Source organism: Tachyglossus aculeatus, chromosome 4 (assembly GCF_015852505.1).
Source record: "Tachyglossus aculeatus isolate mTacAcu1 chromosome 4, mTacAcu1.pri, whole genome shotgun sequence".
Classification (NCBI taxonomy): Eukaryota; Metazoa; Chordata; class Mammalia; order Monotremata; family Tachyglossidae; genus Tachyglossus; species Tachyglossus aculeatus.
The window spans coordinates 107208125-107233186 of NC_052069.1; the positions used below are offsets into that span (position 1 = coordinate 107208125).

At 43.5% G+C, this 25062-nt stretch overlaps 1 protein-coding gene across 1 annotated transcript in view; it reads right to left on the minus strand.

Moving 5' to 3' along the window:
* CCDC187 (coiled-coil domain containing 187) overlaps nucleotides 1–25062 on the minus strand; it is a 100995-nt gene that overhangs the window by 40148 nt on the left and 35785 nt on the right. Inside the window, 6 exon segments of the mRNA XM_038745666.1 lie at nucleotides 7317–7501; nucleotides 14464–14545; nucleotides 15647–16362; nucleotides 17021–17115; nucleotides 18475–19136; nucleotides 20089–20223. Coding sequence (XP_038601594.1) covers nucleotides 7317–7501; nucleotides 14464–14545; nucleotides 15647–16362; nucleotides 17021–17115; nucleotides 18475–19136; nucleotides 20089–20223 — 1875 coding nt within the window.

A 25062-nucleotide genomic window follows, 5' to 3' on the forward strand; every position in this document is an offset into this window, starting at 1 on the left:
GCCACTGAGTTGGACTCGTGAGAAGGAATGTTTCTGTTTATTGTCACATTGTACATTCCCAAGTGCTTAGTTCAGTGCTCTGTACACAGTAAATTCTCAGTAAATATGACTGAATGAAGGAATTAAGCTGTGGTTCTGTCCTGACAGACCTGCAATGTCAGTCGGTTTCAGGGTTGGCTTTCCACAGCTTTTCTGGGAATGCTGGAGTCAGACTAGCACCCAGCGCAAAGAGAATCAGCATGGAATAGTGGGTAGAGCACGGGCCTGAGAGTCAGAAGGTCATGGGTTCCAATCCTGCTCCACCACTTGTCTGCTGTGTGACCTTGGGTAAGTCACTTCACTTCTCAGGGCCTCAGTTACCTTAACTGTAAAATGGAGATTGAGAGTGTCACCCAACGTGGGACAGGGACAACCTCATTTGTTTGTGTCCACTCCAGCACTAAGTACAGTGCCTGGCACACAGTAAGTGCTTAACAAATACCGTAATTATTATTAGTTATTAGAGATGGTGACTAAATGGACTTTTAGCCAAAGGTTGGAGTGGGGGGAATTACTTTTGTCCATCTGGTAGGCCAGGTCTGTGGATTTGCAGCACAGCTGGGTGGAGGGGAGGGGCATGATTATGGTCTCCCACGTCTGAGTAGTGGGATTTGAGGCCTGTCTGCTGTCCTGAGTTTCCCTTTGTTTCCTTTCCCCCCCTAGATTGTAAGCTCATTGTGGGCAGGGAGGGTCTCTACCAACTCTGTTTTAGTGCACTCTCCCAAGCAGTTAGTACAGTGCTCTGCACACACTTGAGCGCTCAGTAAATATGATTGATTGCTGCTGCCAAGAGTGTGGGAGGAGGAGGACAGACTTTTGAGGAGGCAATAATAATAATAATGGTATTTTTAAGTGCTTATTTTGTGCCAGGCACTGTACTAAGCTCTGGTAGAGTGAAGCAGTATGACCTAATGGATCCCACAGGCCTGGGAGTCAAAAGGACCTGGGTTCTAATCCCGTTCTGCCACTTGTCTGCTGTGTGAATTTGGTCAAGTCACTTCACTTCTCTGTGTCTCGGTTACCTCATCTGTAACATGTGGATTGAGACTGTGAGCCCTATGTGGGACAGGAATTAAGCTGTAGCTTTGTCAGCTATGTGGGACGGGAACTGTGTCCAACCTGAGTAACTTGTATCTAACCCACCACTTAGTATAAGTGTCTGGAACAAAGTAAGCTCTTATAAATACCACAATTATTATTAGGAGGCAGAGTGGGATATGACCAGGGCAGACAGTTGCCATCATCCCCCTCAGTGGATCCCCGGGTACACTCAACTGTGAGCCATAGCCCTGACCTGGTGGACAGAAGCTATTTATCTTGTCAGCTTAGAGGTGACAAGGAGGGAGGGGAAAGTACAGCATATTATTTTGTATCCCAGCTGGGTCAGAGCATCGTGAGATAGGCTGGGGATGAGGCAGGGGAAGTGGGGAGGATGATTTGACTTTAAGGCTTTTGGGACAAAGTTTGCACAATTTCAATCCTCTATTTTCTCAGGATTAACGGAAAGGGAGATATAACAGGAGAAGGGGGATGGAGTGGGTAGGGTCACAGTGAATCCCAGACATGGACTAACATCAGGTCCATGGTCCACCAGAGTCCTCTAGTCTGCCTGGAGTGATTTGTTGTTGTTATTGTTTTGGGGGTGTTTGTGGGCGGGGGTGGGGGGGTGGGGGGTGGGGTGTGTGTGTGTGTGTGTGTGTGTGTGTGTGTGTGTGTGTTTTCTGCCCTGAGGTAGGGGGATGAACCAGATACTCTCTAAAAGCCCCCTACAGCTATAGGATTCTGGGATTGTCTCATCAGTCTGGCCTTATGGGACTATCCCAGCCTGAATTTGCTCAACATCTTCACCTGCTCAGGGAAGGCTTCCCACAGCTCCTTCCATCTTCAGTCAGCTTGGCAGGATTCATACAGATTCCTCCTGCCTGCAGTGTTCCCCAACTCAAACTCTTCCTTTAAAACTAAGCAAACACAGGGCTCGAAGTTGTAGAAAAAAATCCCCCACAAAAAGCAAATCCAAAGGGCAACCAACCCACTCTCCCCCACCACCACACCCTAATGCCTTACTCAAAAATTCCCTATCCAGTTGCAACACTAAATAAATAAGCTTCACCTCCCTATTCACCTCCCAGGCCCAACTCTACAAACCAATTTTTTCATTTTTGAGGAGGAACTGGAGAAACTCTTGATAAAGTTTCCCCCGGGCCTGGAATGCCCTCCCTCTGCTCATCCGCCAAGCTAGCTCTCTTCCTCCCTTCAAGGCCCTGCTGAGAGCTCACCTCCTCCAGGAGGCCTTCCCAGACTGAGCCCCTTACTTCCTCTCCCCCTCGTCCCCCTCTCCATCCGCCCCATCTTACCTCCTTCCCTTTCCCACAGCACCTGTATATATGTATATATGTTTGTACATATTTATTACTCTATTTATTTATTTATTTATTTGTTTATTTATTTTATTTGTACATATCTATTCTATTTTATTTTGTTAGTATGCTTGGTTTTGTTCTCTGTCTCCCCCTTTTAGACTGTGAGCCCACTGTTGGGTAGGGACTGTCTCTATATGTTGCCAATTTGTACTTCCCAAGTGCTTAGTTCAGTGCTCTGCACATAGTAAGCGCTCAATAAATATGATTGATGATGATGATAAAAACAAGAACTTTTTCTAGGGGCTACTTGGGATCAGCCTATCTGATCTTGTACTTTTGGCTCTGAAAAGCCCTTAAAAACAATGCACCATCTGTTGCTACTGTTTGGTAAAAGGAGGAGGAGGAAGACGAAGAGAAGGTGATGCTGAGAGAAGCCACCCCCTATTGCGTATTGTTGCTTTCCTTAACCCATTCCACAACATACTTTCTCTCTTAGCCTTTAACTAGGGTCTTTTCCTTCCAAGGGCATGAGCCAAAATAATAATAATAACAAGCATATTTGTTAGGTGTTTACTATGTGCCAGGCACTGTACTAAGCACTGGATACAAGCAAATCAGGTTGAACACAGTCCCTGTTCCAAATGGGGCTCACAGTGCTAATCCCCATTTTACAGATGAGGTAACTGAGGCATAGAGAAGTAAAGTGACAAAGTAAAGTAGCCCAAGAACACAGAGCAAACAAGTGGTGGAGCCAGGATTAGAACCCATGACCTTCTGACTCCCAGGCTCAGGCTTTATCCACTATGCCATCCAGAACACTCTTCCACTCTTTGCAATTCTTTTGTGATTCACCATAATAATAATAATAGCATTTGTTAAGCGCTTACTATGTGCAAAGCACTGTTCTAAGTGCAGGGGGGATACAAGGTGATCAGTTTGTCCCACGTGGGGCTCACAGTCTTAATCCCCATTGTACAGATGAGGTAACTGAGGTACAGAGAAGTTAAGTGACTTGCCCAAAGTCACACAGCTGACAATTGGCAGAGCCAGGATTGGAACCCATGACCTCTGGCTTCCAAGCCTGTGCTCTTTCCACTGGGCCACACTGCTTCTCTTAATTTGCTACCTTTATTCACCTCCACCACAGCACTTATGTACATATCCGTTATTTATTTACGTTAACATCTGTCTCCTCTTCTAGACTGTAAGCTTGCTTTGGGCAGGGATTGTATCTGTTATATTGAACTCTCCCAAGCACTTAGTGCTCTGCAAACAATAAGTGCTCAATAAATACAATTGATTGACTTTGATTTTATGCTCCTTAGGAATTTTCCTGGAAATATTTAGTCTAGGTAGCAAATGATGAGTATTGAACTATGGAGGGCATGTCCCCAAGTTAGATTCCAAAGACTTACAGATTATTTTTCTGAATAATCAGTAATCAGTAGGGTGGCCAATGATGTTGAAAAAGGGACCTCAGGAAGCACATAATGTTGCATACTCTTTTATGGTATTTAAGATCTTACTGTGTGCCAGACACAACTCCTTCACACACACATACACATACTCATGTATTTTATGGTAAAATCTAACATTCTGACTAAGGAAGAGAAGGGGAGAAAGGAGTCTCAATCAATACATGAATTGTATTTGTTGGGTGGTTACTGTGTGCAGAGTACTGTACTAAGCACTTGGGAGAGTAAAGGTGCTTACAGTCAAGAGCACCAGAGTTAGTAGACATGTCCCCTGACCACAAGGAGCTTACAGTTTAGGATTAGACAATTAAATGAAGAGACAGAATTGTATTGTCTTTACAAAAAAGAAGACAAAACCTTCTACAGGTTTGTTATGGTGTAGTGGATAAAATATTGGCCAGGGAATCAGAAGGTAGTGGGTTCTAATTCCATCTTGCCTACTTTGCTGTGTGACCTTGGACAAGTCACTTCACCTCTCTGTGCCTCAGTTACCTCATCCAAAAATTGGAGATTGAGACTGTGAGCCCCACTTGGGGCAGGGACTGTGCCCAACCCAATTTTCTTGTATCCACTCCAGTGCTTAGCACAGTGCTTGGCACTTGTTTTTTGTTTTTAAAAATTAATATGGTATTAAGCGCTTACTGGGTGGCAGGCACTGTACTAAAGCGCTGGGATAGATACAAGCTAATCAGTTTGGACACAGGCCCTGTTCCACACGGGGCTCACAGTCTTAATTAAATTAAATTAATATGGTATTTGTTAAGCACTTACTGGGTGGTAGGCACTGTACTAAGCGCTGGGATAGATACATGCTAATCAGGACACAGGCCCTGTTCCACACGGGGCTCACAGTCTTGATGATGATGGCATTTGTTAAGCACTTGCTATGTGCAGAGCACTGTTCTAAGCGCTGGGGAGAATTTAAAGATTGTCCCATGTGGGGCTCACAGTTTTAGTCCCCATTTTACAGATGAGGCCCAGAGAAGTGAAGTGACTTGCCCAAAGTCACACAGCTGACAGTTGGCAGAGCTGGGATCTGAACCCATGACCTCTGACTCTCAAGCCTGGGCTCTTTCCACTGAGCCACGCTGCTTCTCTTAGTCCATATTTTACAGATGAGGGAACTGAGGCACAATGAGGCAACTCGTCCAAGGCCACACAGCAGACCCTTGGTGGAGTCGGGATTAGAAACCAGGTCTTCTGACTCTGAGGCCCGGGCTCGAGCCCCTAGGCCATGCTGCATCTCCAGTCGTGTTAAAGGAGTCGGGAGCAGAAAGCGAGTGAGCCATCCCCTCCTCCCCCTTCCTTACCTCCTTCCCCTCCCCACAGCACCTGTATATATGTTTGTACGCATTTATTACTCTATTTTATTTGTCCATATTTATTCTATTTATTTTATTTTGTTAATATGTTTTGTTTTGTTGTCCGTCTCCCCCTTCTAGACTGTGAGCCCGCTGTTGGGTAGGGACCGTCTCTAGTTGTTGCCAACTTGGACTTCCTAAGCGATTAGTACAGTGCTCTGCACACAGTAAGTGCTCAATAAATACGATTGAATGAATGAATGAATGAATGGCACATAGTAAGCACCTAACAAATACCACAATTATTATTACCATCCAGCATGGAGAAGCAGCATGGCCTAGTGAAAAGATTATGAGACTGGGAGTCGGAGGACCTGGGCTCTAATCCTGAATAGTAATAATAATAATTATGGTATTTGTTAAGTACTTACTATGTGCCAGGCACTCTCTTCCATCATTGACCTGCTGTGTGGGCTTGGAAAAGTCACCTAAAATTTAGACTGTAGAAATTTAGGCTCTAGTCTGTGAGCCTCAGGTGGGACAGGGACTGTGTCCAATCAGACTAACTTGTATCTATCCCAGCACTTAGACCAGGACTTGATGCATAGTGAGTACTTAACAATACCAGAGTTATATTTGACTTCTCTTTACCTCAGTTCCCTCATCCTCAAAATAGTGATTCAATACCTGTTTTCCCTTCTACTTAGACTGTGAGTTCCATGTGGGACTTTGTACGGTGCTTGGCATACAGTAAGAATTTAACAAATGCCACAATTATTGTTATTATTACCATAGTGTACAGCTCCCTATGAATGTGTGTGTGAGGTAAACTTAGGTTTAGCTTTCCGGTGCCTATACTAGTCTGTTTCCTTAAATCTGGAAAGTCAGGAAATAGCTCTTTCTTCCTCCCTCTACCCTTGCTGGGTAGAGGCTTTTTTTCCACTGAAAGGATCAAATACTTTCCTTTGGCAACATTAGAAAAGGGAAAGGGAAGACAAGTGAAGTGCATATTTAATAAAGCATCTTACAAATTTATATATTGTTTATATTGATGTCTGTCTCCCCCAGTCTAAATTGTAAGTTTGTTATGGGCAAGGAACATGTCTATTTATTGTTGTATTGTACTCTCCCAAGCGCTTAGTACAGTGTTTTGCACACAGTAAGTGTTCAATAAATACGATTAAATGAATGAATTTACCTTGGTCAACCTAGCAAGCCAGGACAAAAAAAAAAATTATAGTCACTATGCTCCAACCAGTGAATTCAGCATCTGTATTAGTCACAAGATATGAACAATAAGGAACAATATAAAAATCCATTGAGTCAATGCTCTTTGTGGATTCACCTAACAAGAGCAGCTAGCCCAAGGAAACCTTTCAGAATAGCCTTAAAAAAGAAACTCTTTTTTTAATGGTGTCATTTCCCTCTATTGACATTGTATCCTTATGATTTTAAGAATCAAATCACAATTTATAAGACAACACCTCGGATTTAGTTAGAAACTTCCCATCAAAGAATTGCCACATCAATCATCTCATTAATTTTCACAACTTGCGAGTCAGAAAGGGGAAGCAGTATGGCCTAGTGGATAAAGCATGGGCCTGAAAGTCCAAGGACCTGGGATCTAATCCCAACTCTGCCACTTGAATGCTGTGTGACCTTAGGCAAGTCACTTTACTTCTCTGTGCCTCTGTTTCATCAACTGAAAAATGGGGGCTCAGTGCCTGTTCTCTATCCTAGACTGTGAGCTCCATTTCGGCCTAATTGATGTGTATTACCCCAGCATTACCCCAAAAGAACAGTGCTTGACCCATAATAAGTGCTTAGCAAATCCCATAAAAAAAAGACCACTGTTTAGATGAATAGACTTACTCCAGGTACCCCAGTGATAGAGAGATTAAATACTTTGAAACCTCCTCTCTCACAGTGATTAAACTGTTGTATTCCTTGAGTGCTGTTTAGAAAAATCCCTGAAGCTTTTACTTGAGATTCGTTAGAAAGTGCACAACTCATCTCAGTTCACATAGTTTGTGGATTTGCATGACTTTTTTTTACTCATGGCCATGTCCTGCTGCAGCAAAGCATTGAAAGAATTCCATACCTGGCTCTTTCCCCTATTCCATACGTAGCCACCATCTTACCCATTGTCAAGAGCGAACTCCTTTCAATTCCTGATTTAGTATGCAGGAAAGATGACCGGATCCCATTATTCCCACTTGGGCTTCCAAAATAGCTTCCAGGAGAAAATACAGCCATTTCCTCTGGCTTCTGACATTTCATTGCAGCAATAAGCAAGTAGTCTGGATTTGATGTTTCCCATTGTGATCTGTTCAACATACACAAAACATTCAATGCATTGGGTGTCTTCAGCATCTGAGGTTATTCTGACTCTATGGACAGAAATTTTTCAAATTCAGACAACAACAGCTGTCTGCCTATCACTCTGCAAAGGCTAAAATGGTGTCTGTTGTGCTACTACTCATTTTTCAAAATTAAGGGTTAGTCTTTAAGGAAAAAGCTATTTAAAAGTTATTTAGACTATAAACTCCTTTTGTGCAGGGGATGCATCTTCTAATACTGTTGTACTTTCCCAAGATTTTAGTACAGCACTCTAAACACAGTAAGTGCTCAATAAATACCACTGATCGATCTATCAATTGATTAAAAGTCCAGTCCCAGGGGTTAACATGGCCAAATCCAGGCCCTGAGAGTTACTATCCTGGATTTTATAGGAGCAACTTTTACTATTTTTTTATGGTATTTTCAGCCTTGTCTGACATTTCAGGTCAGAAGTTTGGGATAGACCAAAACAAAGCGATTACATTCTATTTTTTCATCAGTCCACGATCTGCTGCATAATGAAATGCTTGCCATTATAGTATAACACTCAAAATACACAAATGAATGCTAGGCCCCCAGGACCCCAAGCTATCTGGTTGTGTACAAACTTGTTCCCATGAGTTTAAACTCAGATGCGTGTCTTCAGTTTAGCTTATGACTCACATTTCTCAAAAAGAGATGAGCTGTCTCTGTCAGACCACCTAGAATTTGGTCACTTTAATGGGAGCTTGAATTTGCATGTTGGCTTTCATTCTAAAAGCAGTGGGTGGCTGATTTTACAACACTGCCTGAGTTCTGCATGCATAAAAAGCAAGCTTGGTATAAAGCTTAGGTAAAAAGCTTAGTTGGAAAGTGTGAAAATGGGCACTTACCAAGTTGGCAGCATCCCAAAAAATAACAGGGCGGCCAGGGCTGGCTGTAGCAGTGACAGATGCTTTTGTGGGTTTTTTTGCTTTTTTGTTGTTGTTGTTTTAACACAGAAAAATGAATGTGGATAGGTTTTTATCAGCCATCAGCTTAGCAAAATCTCATTTCATATTTCTCATTAATAAGCTTGTCTTTGTTTTTCCTGGCAGAGAGTGACCCAGAAACAGCTCACAATGAATGAAAATAGCTCGCAACAATGCAGGCCCGGCAGGCTGCCTGTGGGAAATGGGTGTCGGAAAGAGTTGGGAGGGTGGGTGGGGGACGGCGGGGGGCAGGGTGGGAACTCCTCAAAGAGCCACAGTGTTGAGGGTGTTCCATTGTGCCTCATTGGCTCAATGCCACATCACAGGGTCCTTGAACAGGAAAAAAGTGCATTTTTTTCCAGAGTCAAAGTGTGGCCTCTGAGGCCGCATCTAAACTTGAACAGACAAAGCAGCTTATTTTACAGATGTTTAAAACCAATTTTGAAAAATAGCTTTCTCCAGACCCTGGGCTCAAGATTTTTTTGGGCTCACCAAATTTGCACGGGTCCCAAATTTGAGTACTGTTTCACTAATCTCCGTGACACAAACCAATATACTCCAACACTTCCCCAGATATTATTATTATCAAATGTCGTCGAGTCGTTTCTGATTCATAGCAACTCTACGGATATATTTGCTCCACAACTGTCCTGTCTTCTGCCATACCCCAGACATAGAGGACCATAAAAATCAAAGAGGAATAAAGGAATGGTATGCTATATTAAGCCTGCTGTGTGTCCTTGGGCAAATCATTTACTTAACCTCTGTGTCTCAGTTGTCTCATCTGTTAAATGGGGATAATAATAATAATAATAATAATAATAATAATAATTGTGGTATTTGTTAAGCATTTACTATGTGCAAGGCACTGTACTAAGCACAGGGATGGATACAAGCAAATCAGGTTGGACAGAATCCCTGTCCCACATAGGGGTCACAGTCTTAATCTCTTCTCTTTCCCTTTCACACTATAAACCCCATGTGCAACAGTGATTGTGTCTGATCTGGTTATCTTGAATCTATGTCAATGCTTGGAACAAAAGAATGTAAAAGAAAAGAAAAGAAAAACCACCATTACTAAATTTATTTTAGTCCTATTTTCTAATTCTTATCTGACCCTCAGCCTGATCTCTTTCAAGCCTCCTTGGTGTTTATTTTCATAGCTGATCAATATACTGTCCATGAACAATTTTATTAACAAAACTAGTGGTAATTCCACGTCTGTGGATAAACCTGAACAGCTTGAACAGAGAATGAGCAGGAAGCAACTTTTTAATACCTCTGTGATTCACATTTGCTTCATAAATAATAGAAGTATTACTAGAAGATTTGGGGCAGTTTATTACCTAATTTAAAACAAATATTGTTCAACCCAAGGGCCACATAATATGCCAAACTGCCACCAGAAGTTCTGAAGTCCATAATGAATAAATATTTGCCTTCTTATCAAACTGCAGTCCTCAAATAAACACTTCTAAAAGAGTTTCCCCAGTTTCGAGCCATGCCAAAGCAGGATTCTACCTTTGACTTTCAGACAGGTGTTTTGTAAACACAAACAATTTCCCTCCCTCAAATACATTATATAAAGAGGGCTGAAAAGCCAGCACCTATCTCACTGTGATGCCAAAATCCTCCTAACTAGATCCTTAAGGAGTTCATACAGGGAAGTGAGTGAGTGTTTGAAGAACAGAAACTGTCATCCGACCAGCTGCTCCTCTGGGGCTTCAGCAGTAGCCGTCAGCTCTGACTTGTGGCTGCAGATACAACCACCACAACCCTCTTTCAAGCTTCTCTCCTCAAAGGGGCTTCAAGGACCGGCCCCAAAATGGGACATTTAACTCCTGCCCTGGGAAAATACTACAGATTTCCTAAGTCAGACGTCCCAATCAATCATACTGGTAAAACCAGGACAAATGAATCAGCAGAGAAGCAGCATGGCCTAGTGGAAAGAGCACAGACCTGGATCATCATCAATCGTATTTATTGAGCGCTTACTGTGTGCAGAGCACTGTACTAAGCGCTTGGGAAGTACAAATTGGCAACATATATGGATGTCAGAAGGATCTAGATTCTAAACCTAGCTCCACCACTTGTCTGCTGTGTGACCTTGGGCAAGTCACTTCACCTCTCTGTGCCTCAGTTACCCTATCATTAAAATGGAGATTAAGACATTGAGCACCATAAGGGACATGGACTGTTTCCAACCTGATTAGCTTGTATCTACCCCAGTGCTTAGTATAGTGCTTGGCACATAGGAAGTGCTTAATATATACCATAAAAGAGTGGCAATTCTACATCAGTGGTGGCTTTTATGCTCTCTCATTGATTTCCAGAACCACTGTGGTAAGGGAATTTATCTATTGTTTTATTGTACTCTGCCAAGTGTTTAGTACAGTGCTTTGCACACAGTAAGCACTCAATAAGTACGATTGAATGAGTCATTATCAACAGCAATTCTTTAACTGCTGCTGGGTTCAGAATATGGTACTAGGCACTTAGGATCATAAAACATGAGTAAAAGAGCAGTTCCTGGCCTTGAAATCTACAGGGGAGATGGGAAGAGATAAGCTATCAAACATACATTAGGTTAAAGTATAAGAGTGAAGGTATAAATGATCAAACAAAATGAATTAAAGAAAAAGTAAAATAATGTAATGTCATGTATACCGAGTGCTAAAGAGGTTGATGGGATGAAATGACTAGGAAGGATTAATCATGGAATTCTGTGGCTTTTTAGGAAGTTGGTAAAAGAGTAGAGGGATGTTGATAGGCAGGACAGAGTGGGGAGGGAATTCCAGGAACTTGGAAAGGCAGAAGCAATGAGTTGCAAATGGCAGAATCGGGCATAATTAGTATGCCTTAGTGGAAAGAGCATGGGCTTGGGAGTCGGAGGATGTGCGTTCCAATCCCGGGTCCGCCACCTGTCTGCTGTGTTACCTTGGGCAAGCAATTTAACTTCTTTGTACCTCAGTTACCTCATCTGTAAAATGGGGATTAAGACTGTGAGCCCCACATGGGACAACCCGATTACCCTGTATCTTCCCCAGAGCTTAGAACAGTGCTTGACACATAGTATGGGCTTATAATTAATATAATAATAATGATATTTATTAAGCACTTACTTTGTGCCAGGCACTGTACTAAGCGCTGGTGTGGATACAAGCAAATTGGGTTGGACACAGTCCCTGTCCTGCATGGGGCCCACAGTCTTAATCCCCAGTTTACAGATGAGGTAACAGCCCCAAAGGAGTGAAGTGACTTGCTCAAGGGCACACAGCAGACAAGTAGGCAAGCTGAGATTAGAACCCATGACCTTCTGACTCTCAGGCCTATGCTCTATCCACTATGCCATGCTGCTTCTTAGAAGACTACCTTGGGAATAGTAGTACAAAAGGAGTTTATTGAGCGCTCACTGAGTACAATGCACTTTGATTTAGAACTTGGGAAAGTACAACATAAGGATGAGACTTGTTCTTGACCCACAAGAAATATACACCTAATGGGTGGAACAGACCTGAAAATATTTACATATAGAGTAATCAGAACAGATTGATTGTACAATAGATTACATATTTAATAATAATAATAATGATGATGGCATTTATTAAGCACTTACTATGTGCAAAACACTGTTCTATGCGCTGGGGAGGTTACAAGGTGATCAGGTTGTGTACAGGGGGCTCACAATCTTAATCCTCATTTTACAGATGAGGTAACTGAGGCACAGAGAAGTTAAGTGACTTGCCCAAAGTCACACAGCTGATAATTGTCGGAGCCGGGATTTGAACCCATGACCTCTGACTCCAAAGCCCGTGCTCTTTCTACTGAGCCATACTATAATTTATAATTATACCTCTCCCCAGCATTATGTACAATGCATTATACATATATGAATAAACTTATATGGCATACATATAATATAAATATATATATGGGCTAGAGGTGACTGATGTGTTGATGTGATTTGGAGCACTGGGAGTTAATTAGGAAAGTCTTGTTGGAGGAGGTGGGATTTTTTGAGAGTTTCAAAGATGGGGAGAGCTATGGCCTGGTGGATCTGGATGGGAAGGGAGTTCCAGACAAGTGGAGTAGCCTTGAGTGATGGGCAGTCAAGTAGCTAGTGGGAAATGAAGAGACCATACTGGAGAATAGTGGGTGATATGGAAGATGGAGGGAGTTGGTGGAGAATCTTGAAGCCAGTCATATGGAGACAAGAATGTAAGATGGAAGAAAAGAGGAGATAGAAAGTGAAATAGCTGATGGAGTTCCTTAAAGGCAATGGTTAAGAGTTCTGGCTTCATTCAAAGTGGACAGCCAATGGGGGATTCGGTGGAGGCTACATATCTGTAATTTATTTATTCATATTAATGTCTGTCTCCCCTCCTCTAGACTCTAAGCACGTTGTGGGCAAGGAATGTGTCTGTTTATTGTTGTACTCTCCCAAGTGCTTAGTATAGTGCTCTGCACACAATGAGCACCCAATAAATATGACAATGAATGGAGGGGAGTGGGTAAATATCTATATTTTGGCCTCTCTTCTTGGAAACTGAAATTTTCATATTCTGCACAAAGAAGTCAAAATTATGACCACCTTCTTTTGGAAATAATAATAATAATGATAATAATAATAATGGCATTTGTTAAGTGCTTACTATGTGCCAAGCACTGTTCTAAGCACTGGGGGGGTACAAGGTAATCACGTTGTCCCACATGGGGCTCAAAGTCTCAATCCTCATTTTACAGATGAGGTAACTGAGGCACAGAGAAGTTAAGTGACTTGCCCAAAGTCACACAGCTGACAAGTGGCAGAGCCAGGATTAGAACCCATCACCTCTGACTCCCAAGCCCAGGCTCTTTCCACTGACCCACACTGCTTCATTCCTAAAGACTCTGACACCCATTCACTCACCAGAAAAGTGTGGCAATATGAAAAAAACACCAAAAAACCCCCAAGGTTGGCATCAATCTCAAATGAGTAGAAACAGTTACAATTTGTTTGCTCTTCAACCTTGTCAGCTGGTAAATCTTATCAAGAGAGGAGAATAGTAGAAGCTTAACTAGGTATTCATAATATTAAGATGATCAATTTATTCAAATTCTGCCAACACCAAACTTTAAGCAGGGCTGGTGTTCATGCAGCCAAAAATTTGCAGCCAATAATTTGATCTCTATGAAAACTCTCTTTGAATAATAACATCCCTGAGAGTACAATAATATTAGTTGTAGAATACATTTCAGAATTTCACACAGAAAAAAAACTTCTAAATCTCAGTATGATGTACGATAGGTTATTGAACATCCTGACGTTTGTTGAAGGGAAGTTCTGTGTTTAATTTATATTCCTGGTCTTATTTCTATATAAAATAACTAGTTTGGCAAAAATAATTTTGGGGGCATTAAATTGAAACCTAGAGTGGGTGGGGAGGCCGAGTATAGTTGTGTTTCATATTACAATATTTTTTTCTGGAAATACTGGAAATAAAAACAGTAAGATCTGCTCCACCTCGGACTTCAAAGTCTCGGGCAGTAATCTTGTTTAACCATTTCTGTTCCAGGACACGGATAGACTTGAAAATTGACGCCTTGTTCTCCATCTTGTCTAGTTTCACAAGACCTCACTGATGCAGACAGCATGGTCTAGTAGAGAGAGAACTGGCTTAACAATCAGTGTTATGTGTTCTCTTTTAGATGTGATTTTAGGAGGGCTTTGAAGGTGGAAAGAGTGATAGATTGTCAGATATGAAATGGGAAGGGGGGTCCAGGTCAGAGGGAGGGCATGGATGAGGGTTCGGGGTCAAGATAGACGAGATCAAGGTGCATCGAGTAGATTGGCGTTACAGGAACAAAGTGTGAGGGCTGGGTTGTAATAGGAGAGCGGCGAGGAAAGGTAAATGAAGTAAGGAGGTAAGTGAGGAGGTAGAACTAAGTGGCCTGGTGGCAGAGTCTGGGAACTGGTCTTTGCAGCCTGGGCCAGGAGCCTCTCCAAGCTTCTAATTACCTCCTCCTGAAGGATCCTTGTGGAGTGCCGGTGGTATTCAACATTGGATTTTCCACAGCCCCATCTTCACTCTTGGTAAGACCTTCAGGGAAAAAAAATGGGAAGAAGTATAGTAAAACCTCCCTGACGGACAGCATGCCATATTAGAGGGAGTTCAGAGGGTAGGGGAAGAGGTGAAGAGAACTGGTTCAAAACATCAATAATGGGGCATTTACTGTGAAATGTTTTAGTCCCAGTTTCAGCAAGAATGCTTTTTCTCTCCTTCCTGCCTCTCCCGGACCTTCTCCCACCCACCCACCACTCATTCCAGGAAGAGGAAGTGATGGTCGGAATGAAGAAAGTGAGGACTCTGAGTTAAAGGTCTTCATCTCCATCCTCCTCCTTCCATAGCAGACTCTTCTCTCCATCCATACACCGATCCGCCCAGAAGAGAGGGAGAAATGAATGAGATGGGGCGTTGTTGGCACTGGCACTGCTCAGGTTGGCATTCGTGGATGAAAAATGTCTGGGAGCCTATCTATGTGCCTGTGAAAACTGAGGGCAAGGACTGTTATCTTCCACTCCTATTACACCCAGTGTAAGAGCATATAGCTCCCAGCTTTCATGGTATTCTGGGGAACAGAGCCAAGAATATCTGGAAGCTGCTTGCATGCACTAATGACCTGAGAGAATGCTTTACTTTCTCCCAATATTAATTATTGGGGAAAGAGGGGGCAGGGATTTGGCTCAGCAAGAGTTAAACTTCCACACAGCATCAACTTTCTTTTCCATAAGTGGGTTCTATGCTTTGTGGATCATCTGTAGAAGTTTTATTTGAAACTCTAACCAGATGAGGGACTACTTTCCTTCCAATCATCTCCCCTGTCTTGGCAACTACACTCTGCAATAGGAACTTTCTCTAGATTCCACAGACTCGGGACAAACCAGTGCTATCCCCGGAGAGTCCCTAGAGAGTGGAATTGAAACTCTCTCCCTTGTTTTGTATTATCTGTTGTTCTGTATTTTCCCATACTCTTCCTCCCCACCACTTGCATGGGTAATCGAGATTATACCGTTTATGAAGAAGCACTTTGCACTATTTGATGTGCTCTGCACATAGTAAGCACTCAATAAATACTACTGATGGATTGATGTTGGACTACCCCTTCTTTAATCTGAATAGGTCACTACCCCAGGGTCATACCTTCAGACTGGTGTTTCAGATCTTTCCCACGATGAACACTCTGCTGCTTCTCTGAATCAAAGTTCCATGTTAATTCTTCACCAACCAAGGGGGAGCAGGAAAATGGGGCCCTGGTCCTTCTCTTCATTTCCACCCCATCTCTTCCACTTCTCCAAGCTGCTCTTCCCTCATTACCCTCAAAGGATGCTGTTGTGAATGACGTCTGCTCTCCTGACACCCACGAGCCTTTTTGAGTGGGGTCTGCCCTTCGGGACCCATTGGCCATCACTGCTGTGGGGATCACCTCCTCGGGAGGCTCCTGCTTTGGTGAGATGCTGGTATCAGATGGTTTGGCCCACTTTCCCGATTGCCCACCAGCTGTTCCAGAGGCAGCTGGGAAGTTCAGCTGCTCTGATGCCATCTCAATCCTCTCCCCAAGGTCCTCGGCTGTGGCATGGAGGGCCTGCACCCTGGCTCTTTTGTTCTGGAAGAGCCAGAAGCTGGACGGGTCTCCAGGAGAGGTGGATTTGTGGGCCACATTCATATTGCTCAGCCAAGGAGGCAGACTCTGGGATGAAGAGTCCTGGGCCTGTGAGCAGCTGACGCTCAGGTCCTGAAGCTTCAAAGGGCCATGGGTTCCATTCCCAGACAGAAGAGAAGACGGATAACTCAAGCCTTCTTCTAGAACTTCATTAGTCTTGGTGTCAGTCAAGGCCTTGCTCAAATACTGGAGGAAACTGCACAGAAGAAAGAATAGTATTACTGGTGGTTCTTTCACATTAGTCCTTGGGGAGAATATTCCTCCAAGTCTACAGCACCTATCCAAGAAAGACTTTCTGTCCTTCATACCATGACAGGCAAGAGAAGCAGGGGATAATTCAGAAAAAAAAATGCCAGAGATTTAGATACTCTCAGACAGGGAGAAATGCATAGCTTAATGCCTTGAGATGGAGAATAGGGAACAGATGTATAAATCCAGTGCATTAGAAAAAGAAGAAAGTAGAAGCAGAGTGAAAGACTATCATAAAGAGAAGACAGAGACACAAACCCACACACCCACGGAGCCCACTGACAAAGAGAGCCTCTGAGTTGGAGAAAAACATGTCCTCAGAGGTAAGCTTTGAGAATATTTTGACAGAAAATGACACCACACCTCACCAATCAAGTGGGTTTCTCCTCCTTGGCAATAAAGGTACAGAAGGATTTTTAATAAAATATGGCATTTCATCAGACACAGCTTCTGTTGGATTTAGGTTAGACTCAGAAGGAAAGGTCAGGTAAAAACACACTATAAATCAGGTTTTTTTAATTTAAAGGATGAAATATGAGCTTGTCATTGGTGCAAGTGATGGAGTTGGGAAAGGGGCCCTTGTAGTAAGGTTCTATAGTACCCACCTGTCTTCCGGTGACTCTTTTTCCGGCAAGACCCCTGCCGTTAATACTGCCCCCTTCAAAGCTTTCTTCTCACTGCTCTTTCCAATCTCCCTGGCCTATTATTGAAAATGTCACAAACAGAATAACAAAGAGAATTGAGAGCTTTTAGATGTGAGGTTTCATCATTTTAGAGCAGTATGCCCATTTCTCAATGAATAATCAATGACATTTCTTAAGAGTACTAATTAATTGGGCTATCTCTGATTAATCTCTCATCTTCCAACTCTATTTCCACCCCAACACACAAAATGTCGCACCAGCACCTCTGCATTACCTTATCACTTGGGTCCCTCCCATCCACCTCCAGCCCCTTAACATTTATAAACAAATTTTTACACTCTTCTGCTTCCCCTGACCTGTAATTTATTTTAATCTTTGTCTATCCCACCTAGATTATAAACTCCTTGAGGGCAGGAATTATATGTACTAGTTCTATTGTACTGTCCCAAGTGCTTAACACAGTGCTCTACATATGGTAGGTACTCCATAAGTAGAATGACTATGAGCCTAGATGCTAAAAACTGGATTAAATACTTGGGATGGCAAAATCTAGATCTCAGCATCTAAAGACCAGCAAGGGACAAATTCTCACAACCTAGTGCTGGGCATTCTTGTCACCACCTACTCTAGAAGATTTCCATCAGGGTCACACATCCCCCTGGGGCATTAATAGCCCAGCAGCCCTGCCCTGCTGACCTGCTCTTTGAAGGGCTCCCTGGAAAGAGCAAGAAGTGGAGCAGCATTGAGGAAAGAAACCTAGGCTGCTGTCTCCACCTGCTCTCCCATGTCTGTACCTCAACCAGCCATGTGGGCCCTCTTGGAAATGAATTAATTGCACACCATGTTTGAAAAGGGCATCTATGATTGTATTCCAGCTGATGAATCAATTATTCAATGATATTTATTGAGTGCTTACTATGTGCAGAACACTGTTCTAAGCACCTGGGAGAGTACAATATAAGAGAATTCGCAGACATGTTCCCTGCACATAATGTGCTTACACTCTAGATGTAGGTTGGGTGGGCCCTTTTCACTTATTACAATTACCATCATTATTGTCATCATCACTGTTTGATATTGCTGGAATGCCTGCTGGATCAATAAATCATATTTACTGAGCATTTACTCTGTGCAGAGTATTGGAAGAGTACAATAGAACAGAGTTGGTAGATACATTCGCTGCCCACAAGGTGCTTACAGTCTAGTGGGATCAATGCCCAGGTTTCTGGGTGAAAACCAGTATCAGAATCCTAGAAACAGGAATATACCTCAAGAGGTCTTCCAGTACAGACCCCTGCCTCCAGGTAGGTGCCTGCCTAAAGCACCCAGAATAGAGAGTTGCCCCTCCGTGTGCTTGCCCTCTCCTTCTAGGGGGACTGTCACCCTGGACCAAGGCTCTGTTTCCAGATACTCACCCTGGATCGCTGGGGTTCTGCTGGAAGCTGAGATGCCCAGTCTTTCCTGGTGGCCCTCTGGGGAGTGCCTGAATTAGTCTTCCTGGAGAAAGCCTCTTTCTGCTTCTTATATACTTCCTGTAGCCTTCGACTTCTCAGCTCCAGGGCTTTCAGTAAAGATTTCTTCTCTTCAAGGTGCTTTCTCTTTCTCTGGGTAATTTGCTGATTCATGAATTCCCACACCTCTTCTCGGGTGTAGCGATGGGTGGGGCCTCTGTTCGTCTTCTTACTGGGTGGCTGGACAATATTCTCTTTCCTGCATTTCTTCCATTGGGCTTTGCCTCCCTTGGGGGATCGACCTCTCCCTTCAGAGAGGTCTGTTCTCATCGCTGAGGGCTGGGGCCTCCAACTCTGAATGGGCTCTCCAACCGGTCCCTCCGGAGCACCTTTTGGGATGCTGGGCTGTGCTTGCCCGCTCCCCACACTGGCCAGCATTAGAAAAAGGAGATCACTCAGCACCTGCTGGGCATTTCTCGGCAGCACATTCCTAGCAGATTGAAACAAATCTGGTGGGTCTTCAGGAACCAATCGTCCTCTGGAAGCGGGCCTGTCCTTTGTGGGGCTTCCTGGGACCTGAGATGAGGCTGGCATCTGCTCAGTTGTTAGGACCCCCTCCACTTTCTCTGTAAAAACATTCCCACAAATCCACATTTCCTTATTGTGATTCAGAAAACAAGTACGTGGCACTTTTCTTTCCAATAAATCAGCCAATCAATGGGATTTATCGAGTGCTTACCGTGTGCAGAGCAATGTACTAAATGACTGGGAGAGTATCATCATCATCAGTGGTATTTATTTAATGCTTACTATGTGCAGAGCATGCTGAGAGCTTGGGAGAGTATAATAAAACAGAGTTGGCAGACACAACCTCTTGCCCACAAGGACCTTACTTCTATAGGGAAAGGTAGACATTAAAATGTCTAATTTCTAATGTCTAATCTAATGTCTAATTTCTAGACTGTGAGCCCATTGTTGGGTAGGGGCTGTCTCTATATGTTGCCGACTTGTACTTCCCAAGCACTTAGTACAGTGCTCTACACACAGTAAGCACACAATAAATAAAATTGAATGAAATTAAAATAAATTTTGGGTGAGGGTGGGGTGACTAAAGCATACAAATCCATGTGCAAGGGCGGCACAGAAGAGAGAGACACTAGAGGAAATGAGGGCTTAGTTAGGGAAAGCCTCTTGGAGGAGAGGTGATTTTAATAAGACTTTGAAGGTAAGGGGAATGATGGCCTGTAGGATAAGAAGGCAGAGGGAGCTCCAGGCCAGAGGCAGGACATGGACTAGGGATTGGCAGTAAGATAGAGGAGATTGAGGTTCGGTGAGTAGGTTGGTATTAGAGGAGCTAAGTGAGCATGCTGGGATATAGCAGGAAATTAGTGGGGTAAAACAGGAGGGATCAAAGTGATTAAGTCTTTTAAAGCCAATGATAAAGAGCTTCAGTCTGATGCAGAGGTGGATTAGCAACCACTGGAGGTTCTTGAGGAGGGAGGAAATGTGGACTGAACGGCTTTTTAGGAAAATGATCCAGACAGCAGAGTGAAGTAATTGCCAAATGCCACTGGGTACCTGATTCCTTCTCTGGGACCCTGTCTTCTGAAGGGGGCAGATGCTCCTGCTGGGGAAATGTGGGCAAAGGACCAAGCAGAGATCTGGCCAGCTCCTGTCCTTTTCTCCATGTAGAAGTGCCAATTGGGTTCATATCTGAAATGTATAAAAAAACAAATCAACCACAAACCAAAAATGCCCAGTAAGAGCCAGATCTGCTAGTTTACCCAGTTTGATATTTTAGTTTTAGTTTGTTTCAAGGTCTAAATTGTATTCTTATTGTTCTAGGTGTCTCCCCTCTGCTACTTAGACAGCAGACCCCTTGTGAGACAAAGATTGAGCCTTAATGGATTCTTTTCATTTGCCCCAGCATTTAGGACAGTGCGTTGCCTGTTTTAGGCATAAAAATAGGCCACTCACATGACTGTGAGACTCTGCACATTAGCACTTCTGAACTTATTTACATTTGCCTTAAGACTAAGGTATATGTGCTCTCAATGATATATTTTGACCACTCGAGTTGTAACTGTCTTTATCTTTTATCTCCCTCATTAGAGTGTAAGGTCCTTGGGGTCAGGAAATGTGTCACTTCTTTGGTCTGTATTTCTGAAGTGCCTAGTACATTGCACTGAAGCAGGCACTTCATAAATGGTCCTACTACTTTTCTGCAAATCCAAAAGGATGTTCAGAGTGACCCACAGAGGGTATTCTGAAATCTCCAGTTCCTCTCTTTGCACCCTCACCTTTTTTCATCCATGCCTTGGGTCTCTGGGGGATTTTCTGGCTCTCCAGACAAAATGGTGCTCTCTTCAGCACTGAGCCACCCTAGTTCTGAACCAAATAATAATAATTGTGGTATTTGTTAAGCACTTACCATATACCAAGGCATCGTACTAAGGGCTAGGGTAGACACAAGACAATTAGGTAGGACACAGTCCCTGTCCCACGTGGGGCTCACAGTCTTTATCCCCATTTCACAGATGAGGTACCTGAGGCACTGAGAAGTTAAATGAATTGCTCAAGGTCAAACAGCAGACAAGTGGTGGAGTTGGGATCAGAACTAGGTCCTCTAACTCTCAGGTCTGTGCTCTTTCCACTACGCCATGCTACTTCTGATGTGGTTCCACAATGGCAGAGCTAGAGTTTCCTTCAGCAGAAAAAATAACAGATGTGTCATCCCCACATATTGCTTCTACCTGGTGACCAGGCAGTAGTAGTAGTATTTACCACGTGCCAGGCAGAGGTGACCAGATAGTAGTAGTAGTATTTTTTAGTATTTACTGAGCACCCACTTGGTGCAGTGCACTGTTCCAAGGGCTTGGGAAACACAGAATGAAGTGATGTGATTCCAGTCTACAAGGAGCATATATTTGAACAGGGGAAACAAACACGAAAAATATTTACAGCTTAAGTGGTCGAAATATGCTATTGTATAAGTATACTTGAGTGCTAAGGATGGGTATACATACATGTTAGAATTGGCTGATGGGTGAATACAGCTCTGGGTAGGCTTGTTGGGTGAGAAGGGATTTTAGGAGGGCATCAAATGTTAGGAGAACTGTGGTTTGTCAGTTGGGGAAGGAGTGAGATCCAGGGCAGAGGAGCAGAATGGGAAAGGGGGAAGAGGCAAGAGGTAGATACAAGTAAAAGTCTGGCTTGGGTGAAACTAAGAGAACAAGATGGAAAATAGCAGGTGAAAAAAACAGGTAGGAAGGAATGAGTTGGTGGAAAGACTTAAAGCCAGTGGGGAGGAGGTTTGATGCAGGAAGGCACAGGAAGACAGTGGATTGTTTTGAGCAGAAAAGAGGTGCAGGCTGAGTGATGTTTCAGAATTATGATCCATGTAGCTACCTGTAGTATACAGCAGAGTGGGGAAGAAGCTGGAGGCTCCTCCCTTTCCTTGGCCTCTCCCCCTCTGAATCCCCTCTTATTGAACCTTGAGGCATTTGGCCCCATATCCCTGCTTTTCGTATAACTCATTTTATAGCTGGGATGGCCCCCTCCTCCTCAGCTGCCACCTCTGGGACTGCCACAGTGTTGGGGACCAAGCTGGGGAGGAGGCCTGAGAGAAGACCACTCCCACCTTCAAACAATAATATTTATTAAGCCCTTACAGTGTGCAGAGCCCTGTACTAAGTGCTTGAGAGAGGACAATACACTCGAGTTGATAGACACAATTTCTGCTCTTAAGACGCTTACAGATACTAGTCACAGTCAACTAGTGACTGCAAGCTCCTTGCCCCGCAACAATCCTGCCCAGGCCTCTACAGCTGGGCTGAGCCCAGAACACCTCTGTAACCTGGTAAGAGAGTCATTGAGAAAGCAAACTGGAGCTTTGGGTTCAAATAGGTGCTTGGATTTATATGGGGAGAAGCAGTGTGGCTTAGCGGAAAAAACATGGGCTTTGGAGTCAGAGGTCATCGGTTCAAATCCCAGCTCTACCACTTGTCAGCTGTGTGACTTTGGGCAAGTAACTTAACTTCTCTGGGCCTCAGTTACCTCATCTGTAAAATGGGGATTAAGACTGTGAGCACCCTGTGGGACAACCCGATCACCTTGTAACCTCCCCAGTGCTTAGAACAGTGCTTTACACATAGTAAGCGCTTAACCAATGCCGTCATTATTATTATTATTATCCGGGGATGTTAATTATTGATAATACCCTGACCCCCTTCTTTTTTATGGTATTTAAGCGCTTACTATGAGCCAGGCACTGTACTGAGCACTGGGAGTGGATTCATTCATTCAATCACATTTATTGAGTGTTTACTGTGTGCAAAGCACTGTACTAAGTGTTTGGGAGAGTACAATATAACAATACACAGACATTTCCTGCTTGCAACAAGCTCACAGCTTAGATCCAAGCTAATATAATCATGGTACTTGTTAAGCACTTACTATGTGCCAAGCACTGTTCTAAGCACTGAACAGTCCCTGTCCCACATGGGGCTCACAGTTGTAATCCCCCTTTGACAGATGAGGTAACAGAGGCATAGAGAAGTGAAGCATAGAGAAGTGAAGTGACTTACCCAAGGTCACCCAGCAGACAAGTGGTGGAACAGAGATTAGAACAAGTTCCTTCTGATTCCATGGCCCTTTCTCTTCCCACTAGACCCTGTTCTTCCATGCTGTGGGTCATTAAGAGTGGCCTGGGTAGCAACTTTGAAGCTGCCCAGAGCCAGTATGAATTTGTGGCCTCCAGGAAAGCTGGGCATTTGTGTTTATTTTACTTCTTATGAAGCACGGGCCTGGGAGGGTAGAGAGGCCGGGGGGTCTGGGGAAGAACTGGTCAGGGAAGATCAGATTGTAAACTCCTTAATGATAGGGAGGATGTTTTTTACTTCAACTGTATGTCTCCCAAGTGCATCATAGAGTGCCCTGTACATAGGAGGCCCTTCATCAATCCTGTTGATACTGATAGGCTGGTCAATTTTTGCAAGGATACTGTAAAAATCACTTGATGCTTTACAAATCAAGTTTCCCCAAGCCCTCTCTTCTCCCCACCCAACCCGGCTTCCTAGATCAGTCACTGGAACCCAGCAGGCATTCCCCATATGGCTGTGTTTTCAAAGAGATGAGACATGGGTCTGCAATTCAGATGGTTCCCCTTTAAAAACACGGCCGTCTCCCAAGACTCAGAGATGACAGGACTTTCCTAAGGCATCTTGGGCCCAATGGACTGGAGGAGATAGCAGGAGGGTTAATGGAAATATAATTTTATTTTTGACGATTTCCCCTCGCTGGAGTAAACTAATTTGTTTTTAAACTGGCAAGAGTCAGCAGGATACAGAGGAGGAGAATCAATGCCTGCTACCAGCAGTGGACGAACAAGGACCCTCACAGAATGCAAAAAATAAACGATCCACCACATTCCAGGCACAAATTAGTTTTCTTTAATAAATGTTGTCACATAATAAACAACATTTATCAAGGTTTTACTTCATAATTTCTGATTATATTCACTGGATGCCAATACCTACACAAATATCATTATAAATACATTCTCAATAGCCCTCTGCCATAGACTACACACATGCACACACACACACCTTGCCTTTGCATTTCCACGTTAAAGTCTCACAGGGCATTTTGAAAGAGGGATTTGTTAACTGGGACCCCTATCATTTTTTATCATTTTTGTTATTATAAATAATAATAGTAATAATAATCATTATTATGGTATTGGTTCAGCTCTTACTTTGTACCAAGCACTGTTCTAAGTGCTGGGGTAAATACAAGGTAATCAGGTTGTCCCTCATGGGGCACACAGTCTCAATCCCCATTTTACAGGTGAGGTAACCGAGGTACAGAAAAGTTAAGTGACTTGCCCAAGGCCACAGAGCAGACAAGTGGTGGAACTAGGATTAGAACCCATGACCTCTGACTTCCAAGCCCGGGCTCTTTCCACTAAGCCATGCTGCTTCCCTGTTAAGCTCTTACTATGTACCAGGCACTGTATTAAGCATCGGTGTAAATAAAACATAATTGTGGTGTACACAGTCCCTGTCCTACACTGGGCTCACAGTATTAATCCTCATTTTACAGATGCGGTAACTGAGGTCCAGAGGAGTGAAGCAACTTATCCAAAGTCACAGAATAGGCAAGTGGCAGAGCCAGGGTTAGACCCCTGATCTAGTGCCTTGCACATAGTAAGCGCTTAACAAATACCAACATTATTATTATTAATTATTATTATTATTATTATTTTGGACTTCCAGGCCCATATCTATCCACTAGATGAAGCTGCTTTTCTGTCATGGAGGCCTCAGGGGATTTTCCCATCTCCAGTGTAAAGGGGCTCCACCCAGTAGTAACAGATGGCTACTACTGGGGGACAAGGGTAATCGTGGGAGAAACTGCACATCTCTTTGGGCAACAGACCAACTTAAGGAGCCCACTATCTTACTCACACTGGAGACCTTGGATAGTAGGTTCAGAGAACACTTATCACCTCCTTCAATTCTAGAAGAGAGCCCTAGATGTGATCCGTATGCA